Here is a 12,563-nt window from a genome sequence, read left to right as displayed (position 1 = left end):
GCAGGGATAGTGGTGACTTGGGTTAGGTAGCAGAAAGGGGATTGGAGAATAGATGTATTGAAGATCTAATTTGGAGATAGACTGAATAGGATGTGATTGTCAGGAACACAGCTGAGCTGGAGAGAAGGAGCTGAGCTGTCGGGTACCTGAGTAGTTGATTCAAGCAACAAGCCAAAAATGAAAGAGTTAAGCCTTTCATCACTTACTGTCAGATGTAAGCAAGAGCCTAAAGTGGGAGGAAGCACCAACTCCTCTTGTTCCATTTTTACTCATGAAATGGCACACTGGTTGAGGGTCAAAAGGATCAGAGGGCTCTGAACAAAAGCTTCCTCAGTTTTGTGGACTCTGGGATCAAGGGTAAGGGAGGGGGGGAGAAAAGCTAGTAGTGGAAAAGGACTGAGTGAGAGTCAGAGTGAGTAAAAGTGTCTTCAGAAAGTTCCCCCTCCTCCACCCCCAACCTCAGCAGAGGTACATGAAGAGGATATCATCCCAAGGCCGCAGATAAAGAGGCCTAGAAATGAAGGTTCCAGGGCTAGGAATGCAAACAAGTGAAGAGCATGATGGGCCACGGGACCTGAGTCTTTGACTAAAACTCCCTTCAGAGACTTCAGTGCACTGGCTATGAACCAAGTCTGATGTGGGAGTGCATCCTTCCCCCATGAAGTCTGCCAGGTGAAACCTTTGTAATTGCCTACGGTCAGGCCTGAAAAATCATATATAGATTTTTAACCAGGAGGTGGGACTCCTCACTGGTAAGGAGAGACTTAAAGGAGATAAGGGAGAAAATGAGATGTTAATTAAGACCCCAGGTTTCTGATATGCATAGCTAAGTTAATGGAGATACAGATTTGGAAGAGACAATCAAGCATTCAGACTGGAACTTGTTACATATCAGTCAATCATGTGAGATGTGGACTAGGCAGTTAGACGTAAAGGCCTCTAAATATCTGAGAGTTGTAGTAATGGATTAGATAGTCTAGAGTATGTGTAGAATAGAAAGAAAGGGGTTCAGGCCCAAGTCTTAAGACCTAAACATTCAGTATGACCAGAGAAGAATGAACCAGCAAAGGAGACTGAGACTAGGCGGCCAAGGAGGTAGAAGTGTAACCAAGCATGTAAAGTCAAGAAGAGAGAGTATATCTGCCAAGAGAGAAAGCTCAACTTGCCAAATGTGGCTGAGGGGCTTGATTTGACAAGATCTGAAACTTAAGTGTTTGCTGGACTTGGCAACATGGAGGTCATTGATGGGCTTAACAAGATGTGCTCTAGTTGTCAGACTGTGTGGGTTAGAGAGTAAATGGAAAAACAGAAGAGGAGAGAACACTTCCTAATTCATTCTGTGAGGCCAGTATTACCTTGATATTGAAACCAAACAAAGGCATTATAATGAAAGAAAACTACAGACCAATATTTCTCATAATGTAGATGCATAAATCCTCAACAAGATACTGGCAAACAGAACTCAACAACATACAAAAAGAATTGTATACCATGATTTATCCCAAGAATGCAAAAGTGGTTTAAAATCTGAAAACCATTAATATAATACCCATATCAATAGGAAAAAGGGCAAGAGCCACATGATTATTTCAATGAATGCAGAAAAAAAATATTTGACAAAATTTAACATCCCTTCATGGAATTAAGACAAACAAAAAAAAAACACTAAAAAACCAATAACAGAAGGGAATTTCCTCACCCTAATAGGAGCATCTATGAAAAACCCACAAACAACATAATTAATGGTGAAATACTGGATGCTTTCCTCATATGATCAGGAGTCAGATGAGAATGTCCACTGTCACCACCTCTATTCAACATTGTACTGGAGGTTCTAATCAGGGCAAGTAGGCAAGAAAATGAAATAAAAGGCATCCAGATTGGAAAGAGGAATTAAAACTATCTCTATTTGCAGATGACATGATCTTGTACATATAAAATTCTAACGAATCCATTAAAAAAAACAATTACAAGTAATAAACACATTCATAGGATACAAGATCAATATACAAAAATCAATTGTATTTCAGTACAGTATCATTGAACAACCCAGAAATTAAATTAAGAAATCAATTCCATTTATAATAGCATCCAAAAGAATACATAAAATACTTTGGGAAACATTTAACAAAAGAAGTGAAAAACTTATACTCTTAAAACTACAAAATATAGTTGAAAGAAGTTCAAGATGACCTAAAATGAAAACATATTCCATGCTCATGGGACCAAAAGACTTAATATTGCTAAGGCACTGTTACCTCAATCTCTTTAAAATTCTGGCTGACTTCTTCGTAAAAAGTGAAAAATTTATCCTAAAATTCATATGGAAATTCAAAGAATCCAAGAGAGCCAAAATGAAATGAAAAAGAGAACAAAGTTGGAGGACTTATACTTCCCAATTTCAAAACTTATGCAGAGCTATAGTAATCAAGACAATGTAGTACTGTCAAGATTGACTAGGAGTGCCTGACTGGATCACTTGGAAGAGCATGCGACTTTTGATCTTGGGGTTGTAAGTCTGGGTCCCACGCTGGATGTAAAGATTACTAAAACATAAATAAATAAACTTTAAAAAACTGGAATAAAATTTCAAGTCCACATTTATGGTTCATTGACTTTGGATAAGGATGCCAAGATAATTTAATGGGGAAAGAATAGTCTTTCAGCAAATAGTAAGGGAAACTGGATATTCACATTCAAAAGAATGAAATGGAACTCCTATCTCTCTCTCACCTTATAAAAAAATTAACCCCAAATAGATCAAAGACTTAAATGGAAAAGATAAAACTGAAACTCTTAGAAAAATGTATAGGGACATAGCTTCATTCTCTTGAATATGGCAATGCGTTCTTAGATACGACATCAGAATTCAAGGAACAAAAAAATAGATAAATTGGAGTTCACCAATATTAAAAAAAATTGTGCTTCAAAGGACAGTATCAAGAACATGAGAAGACAACCCATGGAATGGAAGAAAATATTTGCAAATCATATATCTGATAAGGGACTTTATATCTAGAATATATAAAGAATTCTAATTCAACAATCAAAGGACAAGCCAATTCAAAAATGGGTAAAGTATCTGAATATACTTTTCTCCAGAAAAGATTTACAAATGGCCAATAAGCACATGAAAAGATGCTCATCTTTAGCCATCAGGGAAATTCAAACAGTAGCCACGATGAGATGCCACTTTACAACCAGCAGGATGGCTACAATCAGAAAGACAGATAACAAGTGCTGATGAAGATACAGAGAAACTGAAGCTCTCATCTGCCACTGGTAGAATTGTAAAAGGGTACAGCTGCTTTGGAAAACAGTCTGTCAGTTCTTCAAAAGGTTAAACATCGAGTTACATGATCCTGCAATTCCACTCCTAGGTATGTATCTAGGAGAAATGAAAACATGTACCCATACAATAATCTATAAACAGATGCTCATAGCAGCATTATTCATAAAAGCCCAAAAATGGAAACAACCCAAATGTCTATCAACTGATCAAGGCATAAATAACATGTAATATAGCCATACAGTGGGATATTTTTGGGCAATAAAAAGAAGTAAAATGCTGGTACATGCTACAACATAGACAACTCCTAGGAACAGTATGCTAACTGAAAGAAGCCAGTCACAAAAGACCACATATTATACAATTCCATTTATATGAACTGTCCAGAATAAGCGAATCTATAAAGACAGAGACAAGATCAGTCTGATCAGCCTTGGACTGAAGGTGGGGATAGGGATTGAGGGGGAAATGGAGAGTGACTACTAATGGGTCCTGAGTGATGAAAATGTTCTAAATCTAATTGTGGTGATGGTTGCACAATTCTTTGAATATACTAGAAATCATTGAATTATATACTTTAAATGAGTTACATGTCATGTCAAGTATATCTCAATAAAACTTATTTTTTTGAATGAGTAAATGGGAGATGAGTAATTGAAGATAGTGTGTGTATAAAAGGATTTGACTAATGGGGGTAGAGAAAAGGCAATGACTGGGATGGGGAGGTCAAGGGAGCAAGTATTTTTGTTTCTTATTGTTTGGGGATGAGAGACACTAGACCATCTTTGAATAGATGTGGAAATGATCTAACAGAGAGAGGTTGAAGATACAGCAAAGTGAAAGCAATTGACTGTGTATATATGATCTCTCAGAAGACAGAGAAAGTAGGATCTAGAACATAGATGGACAGACTGGCCTTGCATAGATGTAAGGACAATTTCTGAAGAGGGAGAGGGTGGTACAGGTCCAAGAAGTTTGATTGATTAGGTCATAGGAGAAGATGAGGAAAAACTGGTCCAGTGGCTGTGGCCTTTCTCTCTGAAGAAGGGGAAGAAGGAACAAAAAGTTTGGACAACAGAAAAAGTGTGAAATGAGTATTGTGGCTGCTGGAGGGCAAGCTTACTAGAGAAAACTAGCAGTGCTTCCAGGAAGTATTGAGTGTGGTTGATAATCAAATGATCAGAATGACTTTTCTGTGCTCCCCTGTTGGGTGCAGGCATAGAGAAAGCAAATGATTGGGCTCCTCTGTTGAAACAGTGCTCCATGCTCACTTATGGACTCAGTCCTCAACTTAAACATTTAGCAACATGTAACAAAATTCACACCATCTCTTTTCTTGGGCTTCCAGGACCCACATCTACTAGCTCTCTTCTTTCTTTTGTGGCCACCATTTCTCAGCTTCCTTTGATAGTATATTCTCCTCTACCCAATTCCCTTTAAATGCAGATGGGTATGCTTGGGAAATAGCATGAAAAAGATGGAACATGGTACCTACTTTCCTGATACTTACATTTTATCAGGAAAAACAGAGAACTAATGAGAAAAATTAAATACATCATTTAATTTCAGTTGTGATCAGGGCTACCAAGAAGCCCTGTAAGGCATTGGGAATGTACAGCAGGAGGTCCTGACTTGGTCTGATATTCTTTTTACATGAGATTTACCAACACTTTGCAGAGAGCAGATACCCACCAACTATATGATGAGTAAATGAAAGACTAGGGGCGCCTGGGTGGCTCAGTTGGTTGAGTGTCTGACTTCAGCTCAGGTCATGATCTCACAGTTTGTGAGCTTGAGCCCTGTGTTGAGCTCTGTGCTGACAGCTCAGAGCCTGGAGCCTGCTTCGGATTCTGTGTCTCCCTCTCTCTCTCTCTGTGCTCCTCCCCCACTTGCACAATCTCTCTCAAAAGTAAATAAATATTTTAAAATAATAATAATAATAATAATAAAGACAAAAGAGAGAAAATAATAACTTTATAGCTTGGAGTTGCTCTAATAATATGAGAATTAATTTTTTTGAAGAACTCAAAAATTTTTTAAAGTGGCAAGAGACAGTTGACTTGGGACAATGGCAAGGCTGTATCCTTAGGGAAGAAAAAACAGCCATGTTAACAGAGGAAAGGAATGGCTGCATCCCAGTCAAAATCCATAATAAAATCAGCGTTGACATGAATAGACTTCAGTTCATTAGAAGAGAGGTATACTTGGGGGAAGGGAAGAATGACCTATTTATAAAATGGTGCAAAAATATTTTGTACTCTTTCATCAAATAGTAGGAGATACAAAGATATATAGGACACAGTTGCTTTCCTTAAGGAGCTCATAATTTAGTGACAGAAGAAACAGTATAAAGACAACCATAGATGCAAAGAAAAATAACAATATGATTCCAGCCCTTAGAATTTTTCAAGAATAATTAAATGCACCTGAGACACCAGCCTTCAATCTTGCGATTTTCGGTGGCTTGGGAAGAGAGACTTTGTATGAAGAAGCAAGAAAAATAAGAATAAGTAAATGTTAATGCTCCAGGCCAAGATGGGAGCCTATGCCAAGTGGGTTCCTGGGAAGCAGTCTATGAGGCAGAGATGAACAGCAGGTCTCTTGGGGAATGTTCTCAGGATCAATACATGTGGAAAGCAAGGGAAGAAAGTAGCATTGTGCAGGACTGTGATGCAGGCCTGGTGACCCCTAGACTGACTCTATGAGAAGTTCTCAGGCTGGAATTACTCCCAGTTGAGGTGAGAGGAGGGACCTATAGCCCTGCACGGACCAGTCATAGTTTGCAGGCCGCCTTTGGAAAAGGAGATATTGGGGAAAGTGACTTCTGCAAAGGCAGTCCTTGAAAAAGGTCTAATTAATACTGGAATGTGTTTGCTGACAGCTGCAGAAATAAGGCCTTCGATCCTGAAGGGAAATCAGGACAGCACATCCCAGTGCCCAGGCCCAGGGTAGCACTTTCATCCCATTTGTTACCATACAACCTTCAAATAAGATCCGTGGAGTGACACACAGTCTACCTAGAGAAGAAGAGAGAAGACTTGTGTCTGACTGCACAGAAGTACAAATTCTTAATATTTTAGTTAAAACCAAATGTCAGGGACACCTGGGTGGCTCAGTCAATTAAGCATCCAACTTTGGTTTCCTTTCAGGTCATGATCTCCTGGTTCATGAGTTCAAGGTTCATGAGTCTGAGCCCTACATTGGGCTTTCTGCTGTCAGCACAGAGCCTGTTTCAGATGCTCTGTCCCCCTCTCTCTCTGCCCCTCCTCCCTCTCAAAAAAAATCAACATAAAAAAATTCAATGACAAATGAACTTACTTGTTACAAGAATATAGGCACCTGTTGCAAACATTTGACTGGAAGTTTCCTTTTGATTAACCATAAGAATTGGCACAGATAATCCAAACCAAGGACAATCTAACAAAACTGGGCTGTGTAATTTGCAGCAGAGACAGGATCACCTGTAAGCCTCCCATCTCAACTGTGCAATGTATGGAACTGATGCAGATTATTGCAAAAAGCTGTGTCTACACAGCTCAGTCTATGTCCATTGAAAGGGCAGGACCAACTCTTGGCAAAAATGGGAATGAGATCAATTGAAGTGTCCTTCAGACCTTTACATATCATGATATAGCTGTGGCCTGAAGACTTATAATTAGGATTTATTATCGAATCTTTCCTTATGGCAGGAGACGAGAGGCAGGTACCCTATGTCCAGATCTCTCTTCCTGACATCCTCCCCCAATTTCCCCTTCTGGTATCTTCTACCTACATCTCTCCCCTCTGACATCCTACTATCTTCTAGTAGTAAAGGGCTACTCAGACCTGCATGCACTCCTTGGGAAGTGCTTTAATTTTTTTTCTTCCAAGTCAATATTTGCTGGTGTTTGCTTTGTGAACTACCTGGATTAGAATCAGGAATATGTTTAAAATGCAGGTTCCGGAATCCCACCTCAGACCTAATTCAGAATCCCTGGGACTGAGAACAAGGAATCTACATTTTCTGTACAAGCTACTAGATGATTTTTATGCAAATTGAAACTGTAGACACCACCCCCTACCTTTCTCTCATGGCCTCATGAGAGATGAACACCAGATGAACAGGGCTGAGCTTATGTCTATTATTATGTCTATTAGCACTTACTGTGTTGTTCATCTCAGGGATGATCTAACATTCTAACTGAAGACAATCTCTAAAAACCCATTCTCAATGGGGAAATTTCAGACACCAGAGAAGAATGATTACTGAAATATTCCTCCTTCCTTTCTTCTCCTTTCCTTAATTTTTGCTTGATGATAGCTTTGTCTTCTGCCCCTACTTGATGACAGCTTTCTCTTCTGCCCTCCTTCAATCATGGATCCTTCTATAAATTCATGTATCAGTCAGAAAACTCTATAGACAGCTTTAATGTTATATGTGGTTTAATAACTTCTACTTAACTAACTCAGTTCTGGGGAAAGCACATTGTAATCAGACATGAAAACAAATTTTCACATTCCCAAGGGAACCATCTAAGTATTATGGAGAAAAGAAACAAACAAAAAAGATTTCATTGTTAAGTAAGTTTGAGGTATAACCAAATTAAAATTGAGCTGTTTCTTTACTACAGACCTTCTCAGAGCCTTTTCTATGCTATCGTACATTTTGAACTTGGAGGTTATATATGCATTATGTCCCAGCTCTTCTTAAAGAGCTTGTGAAGTTGTATTACTCTGTGGATCACACTTTGGGAAATAATGTTCTAGATTTTAGCAGATTGCCTGTCCATCAGTTACACTCATGCTGTAACATGTTTTGCATTTTCTACATTTTCACATTTTCTTCAAGTTCTTTGGCTGAATTTGATTTCAGGTCATCACTATGGCTGCTTAGTTCATCTTGGGGATTGATTTAAAATTTTAGCAAAATCACCCAAAGTAGGTCTTTATTTTCTGTTATTCCAATAAACTTTAGATTTCAGATCCACATTTCACACTTCATTAAATTTACTTTTAAGCATACTATGCAATGTTTCACAAGTGGATTTTACTTCTCTTCCTTTTGGCTGAAAGAATTTTATCTTAAATTGAGTATCAGTGTTCCTGTTCTCAGGGTTCATTTAAAAACTATGTTCATTTCAGACTCATATTTCTGTATCTCTTTTATCCCACCTAGCATTTTGGTATTTGGGGGAAAAGGCTTTTTGATACAACATTTGCATGTGTCTCAAATAAACATTTAAATGCTTTCAGTATAAAGCTCTAAATGACTGCTTTTTAAGGAACTCAGATGTTATTTTCACAAATACTTCACATGTATTTCCTCCTTTTAAAAATGCCTTCTCTTATTTTCCCAGAAGGGATTGGACCTACTTTATTGATAATTTCTTGAATTTCCTTAAATCTTGAAAGAGTTGAACCATAAAGTGCCAGTGGGATAACAATGCATATTTCATCATAAAGACCTAATGAAGAATCAATAAGGCACTGAAGTTTTAGAGGCTGAAGTTGGAATCATTCCATTCAAATTCATTTTAGAAAAATACCTTGTTGTTTATATAAAATAGGATTATAGTTAATGTTGTAATGGACTTTGTTTTCAGCATCTGCAGAAGTGGGTTGTGATGCTGTCTGGGAGAAGGATCTCAGTTCACACATTTGCTACCAATTCAACCTGCTTTCCTCTCTTTCCTGGAGTGAGGCACATTCTTCATGCCAGATGCAAGGAGGAGCTTTACTAAGTATTGCAGATGAGAACGAAGAAAACTTCATAAGGAGTAAGTAGGGGGATGATGCACACTGATATTAATGCAATTAAAATGATTTGTTAACAGTTATGTCCAGGTATGCAAAAATATATTCTGAATAAATAAAAAGTCCCTTAAAAATATTTTTTCTTTTAGGGGCGCCTGGGTGGCGCAGTCGGTTAAGCGTCCGACTTCGGCCAGGTCACGATCTCACGGTCCGTGAGTTCGAGCCCCGCGTCGGGCTCTGGGCTGATGGCTCAGAGCCTGGAGCCTGTTTCTGATTCTGTGTCTCCCTCTCTCTCTGCCCCTCCCCCGTTCATGCTCTGTCTCTCTCTGTCCCCCAAAAAATAAATAAAAACGTTGAAAAAAAAATTTAAAAAAAATATTTTTTCTTTTATTAATATGGTGCCGACTCACATCCAGAATTGTGACCTGTATGCTGGGACATTCCATTTGCACCTGGGCATATATTCTTTATTTTCTCTCCCTTGGAGAAAAGGAATTGAGGCCCCAGCAAGGGACCCTGGAGAATTTGCAGCTCTAAAAGTGGATCTGGGAGACTTCTAAACTTACGTACAGATTCCTGCTCTGCTGGAGATCTTAGCTATTCAGCTTCTATTAATGAATAAGTCCTTTATGAATTTTTTTCAATTTTTTTAATGTTTTATTTATTTTTGAGACAGAGAGAGGCATAGCATGAGCAGGGGAGGGGCAGAGAGAGAGAGGGAAACACAGAATCCAAAGCAGGCTCCAGGCTCTGAGCTGTCAGCACAGAGCCCGACGCAGGGCTCGAACCCACGGACTGTGAGATCATGACCTGAGCTGAAGTCAGACACTCAACCGACTGAGCCACCCAAGCGCCCCTAAGTCCTTTATTAGTTAAACAAAATCTCATCTGTCAGTCAGTATGCACAGGTACATAGGCCTTCTCTTACATGACAAAGAACTTAAATTTAGTTGGAAAAGCAAAAGCACACACATATTAACTAACAGTATAAGACAATAGTATGTCAAAGAGTTATGCTAAAAAGGCTGGATCTTGGGTTTCACCTATCACCTAAACTCTCCTCTTACTTCTCCTTTATAGGTTAAATATGTTTGTAGATGTATACACACAGCTTTTTTAAAAAATTTTAGAAACATTTGAAAATATCACAAAATTAGTCACTCATAAGTTTCTGATGCTTTTTTTCAAATTTTATTGCACATGTAGTACATGTTTATTCTAGAATGATTTTTTTTTGAGAGAGAGAGAGAGCATGAGTGGGGCAGAGGGAAAGAGAATCCCAAGTAGGCTTCATATTTAGCGTGGAGTCATGACCCTGGGATCATGACCTGAGCTGAAATCAAGACTGAATGCTTAACTGACTGAGCTACCCAGGCACCCCTAGAATATTCTTCAAATTTCAAGTATAAAGATAGAAAAGTATCCCATAATTCCATAATCCAGGAGCAATCATGTTTTTCTAAAACAAAACAAAACAAAACAAAACAAAACCCAAAACATGTAAAGGCATGCATGCATATACAGTGTCTATGGAAAATAGTACTGAATAAATACAGGAGGGAGTTATTTCATGGTGGTTAGGAGCAGGAACCAGAGAACCATATGCTTGAGTTTGACTCCTGCCTCTACCACTTACTAGCAGAGCTCCTCCTACAAGTGACCTAACCTCTCTGTACCTCAAATCCCCCCCTATCAAATGGAAATAATAGCCATGCTACTTGTTAGCAGTACAGATTACACGTTATGATGCAGATGAAGTCTTAGAAAATAACGAACACTCAATGTGTGTTAACCATTTAACACCTATGCACATGGTTTGATAACATGCTTGTTTCATGCACCAGCATATAATGAACATCTGCCCGTGTCTATAAATATAGGTCTGTATCATGGTTTTTAATGGTTACCTAGTATTATAGGTTACCAAGAATATATTTATCTAACCCCCTACTATTAGTGATAGGTAAAATTATTTATTTTGTTTTTATTTATTTGTTGCTCTTATAAACCATCCCTGCACTTACCTTTGGGCATAGATCCCCAATTATTTCTCTACAAGTTTGTGGAAGTGGATTCACTGGGTGGAAGAGGAAGCTTTTGAAAGTCATCAATACCTTCCAGAAGGAATGTAACAAATGCGTGAACAGGGCAGATTTGCCCCTTTTGCCCACACACAGGCAAAAGTGGGAAATTATGATCAAAACTGATTTCAGTGAGTCATATTGCAGGGAAAACACCAGTTTCTAATATCATTATTAGCCTGTAATGGTTTTTACAGAAAAATTTTGCATACCATTTATGAATTATACTTGTTACCTATCTTGACTGTCAGAATTTATAATAAGAAGGTTTGGACTTACTCATCAAACTTGAATAATGATTAAAGAAGTAAGATATGTCAGAGACTTTGATTTAAATACCACAATTCTATAATTAGACTTTGGGGATTGTTTAGGAAAACAGAAGTCTATTCATAAAGACAGAACCCTGTTCTGACCATGGTATTTTTTTAATGATGAGAATAGTCTAGTTTTTTGCTAATTGCTGGTGAACATTAATAGTTATAAGGAATTATCTAAGCTGTCACAAATGCCAAGAAATATCCAAAAGAATTTAGGTTTGAGTTCATTATTACAGAATTGTGAGCCAATGTAGTCGTAAAGCTAAATAAACAGCTTTTGTAACCTTAAACACACATTATAAATTACCCATTGATTTTTGTGTGTATTGTTAAAACAACTGCACAGAGGGTATTTGAAATACCTCTAAGATAAGAATAATTAATATTTTAATATTTTAATTAGGTTATTTGAAAATACTGCTTGGCATTTGCCCTGATATGAAATGGGAAAATTTCTCTACCTTGTCAATCCATCTTCCATGCTGCCTCCTGTCATCACAATACCCACTATTTAATCCGATAGTGTTACTGAAAGGACTAATCAAAATGACGTTAGAAAGAGACTCTGTGTAAATGCCGCAGGAGTTTGGGAAGGTGGGACCAGTGAATGGTATGCTGTTTCTGCCAGAATTACAACCCCATTTTTTCTCTTTCCTAAGTGGGTTAAGTTCTTCCAGTTTTCCACCATGTAACTGAAATGTTCAATCACAGAGGATGCTGCTGACTCATTTATTATGTGAATACACTTGTGTTTATACTTGGGGTGGTCATACAATTGATCATTCAAACTGAGACTCTTTTTAGGATAAAAGGGGATGCGATTAGTAATTATTCTGAAACTACCAGCATAAACCATGAGTTTTCCTGACACAAGTCTTACCTGCCAGGGCCTCAGTCTCAGTCCCCTGCATCTGGTTCAAATATATTGGGTTCCAATACAGATGAACCATAAGACAAAGAGAAAAGTGCTCCCTTTTATATATTAAAAGATTAAGTGGCAACATTTGAGAGTGTCACAAAATTAGTCACTTTCACTGAGTCTCTGTCTCTTTTATTTTTTTTTACCTCCATGATCTGATGAGAAATCAACTAAGTTCTGAGACTTGTTTAAAATGTATCCTATAATAAATTTTGTTGGAT

At 38.0% G+C, this 12,563-nt stretch overlaps 1 protein-coding gene across 4 annotated transcripts in view; it reads left to right on the top strand.

Annotated features, from left to right (window-relative positions):
- The window catches only part of PLA2R1 (phospholipase A2 receptor 1), a 117,570-nt gene that overhangs the window by 26,348 nt on the left and 78,659 nt on the right, over nucleotides 1-12,563 (top strand). For 3 of the 4 annotated variants that reach the window (XM_045479963.1, XM_045479964.1, XM_045479966.1), the window contains exon 4: nucleotides 8,872-9,045. The exons of the other annotated variant lie outside the window; for it this stretch is intronic. In XM_045479963.1, coding sequence (XP_045335919.1) covers nucleotides 8,872-9,045 — 174 coding nt within the window. The remainder of the gene's footprint in view (nucleotides 1-8,871; nucleotides 9,046-12,563) is intronic. 4 annotated transcript variants of the gene reach the window in all.

This window comes from Leopardus geoffroyi, chromosome C1 (genome assembly GCF_018350155.1).
Source record: "Leopardus geoffroyi isolate Oge1 chromosome C1, O.geoffroyi_Oge1_pat1.0, whole genome shotgun sequence".
Lineage (NCBI taxonomy): Eukaryota > Metazoa > Chordata > Mammalia > Carnivora > Felidae > Leopardus > Leopardus geoffroyi.
Note: the sequence above shows the minus strand (reverse complement) of the source record. Positions and strands in the feature narration are given on the sequence as shown.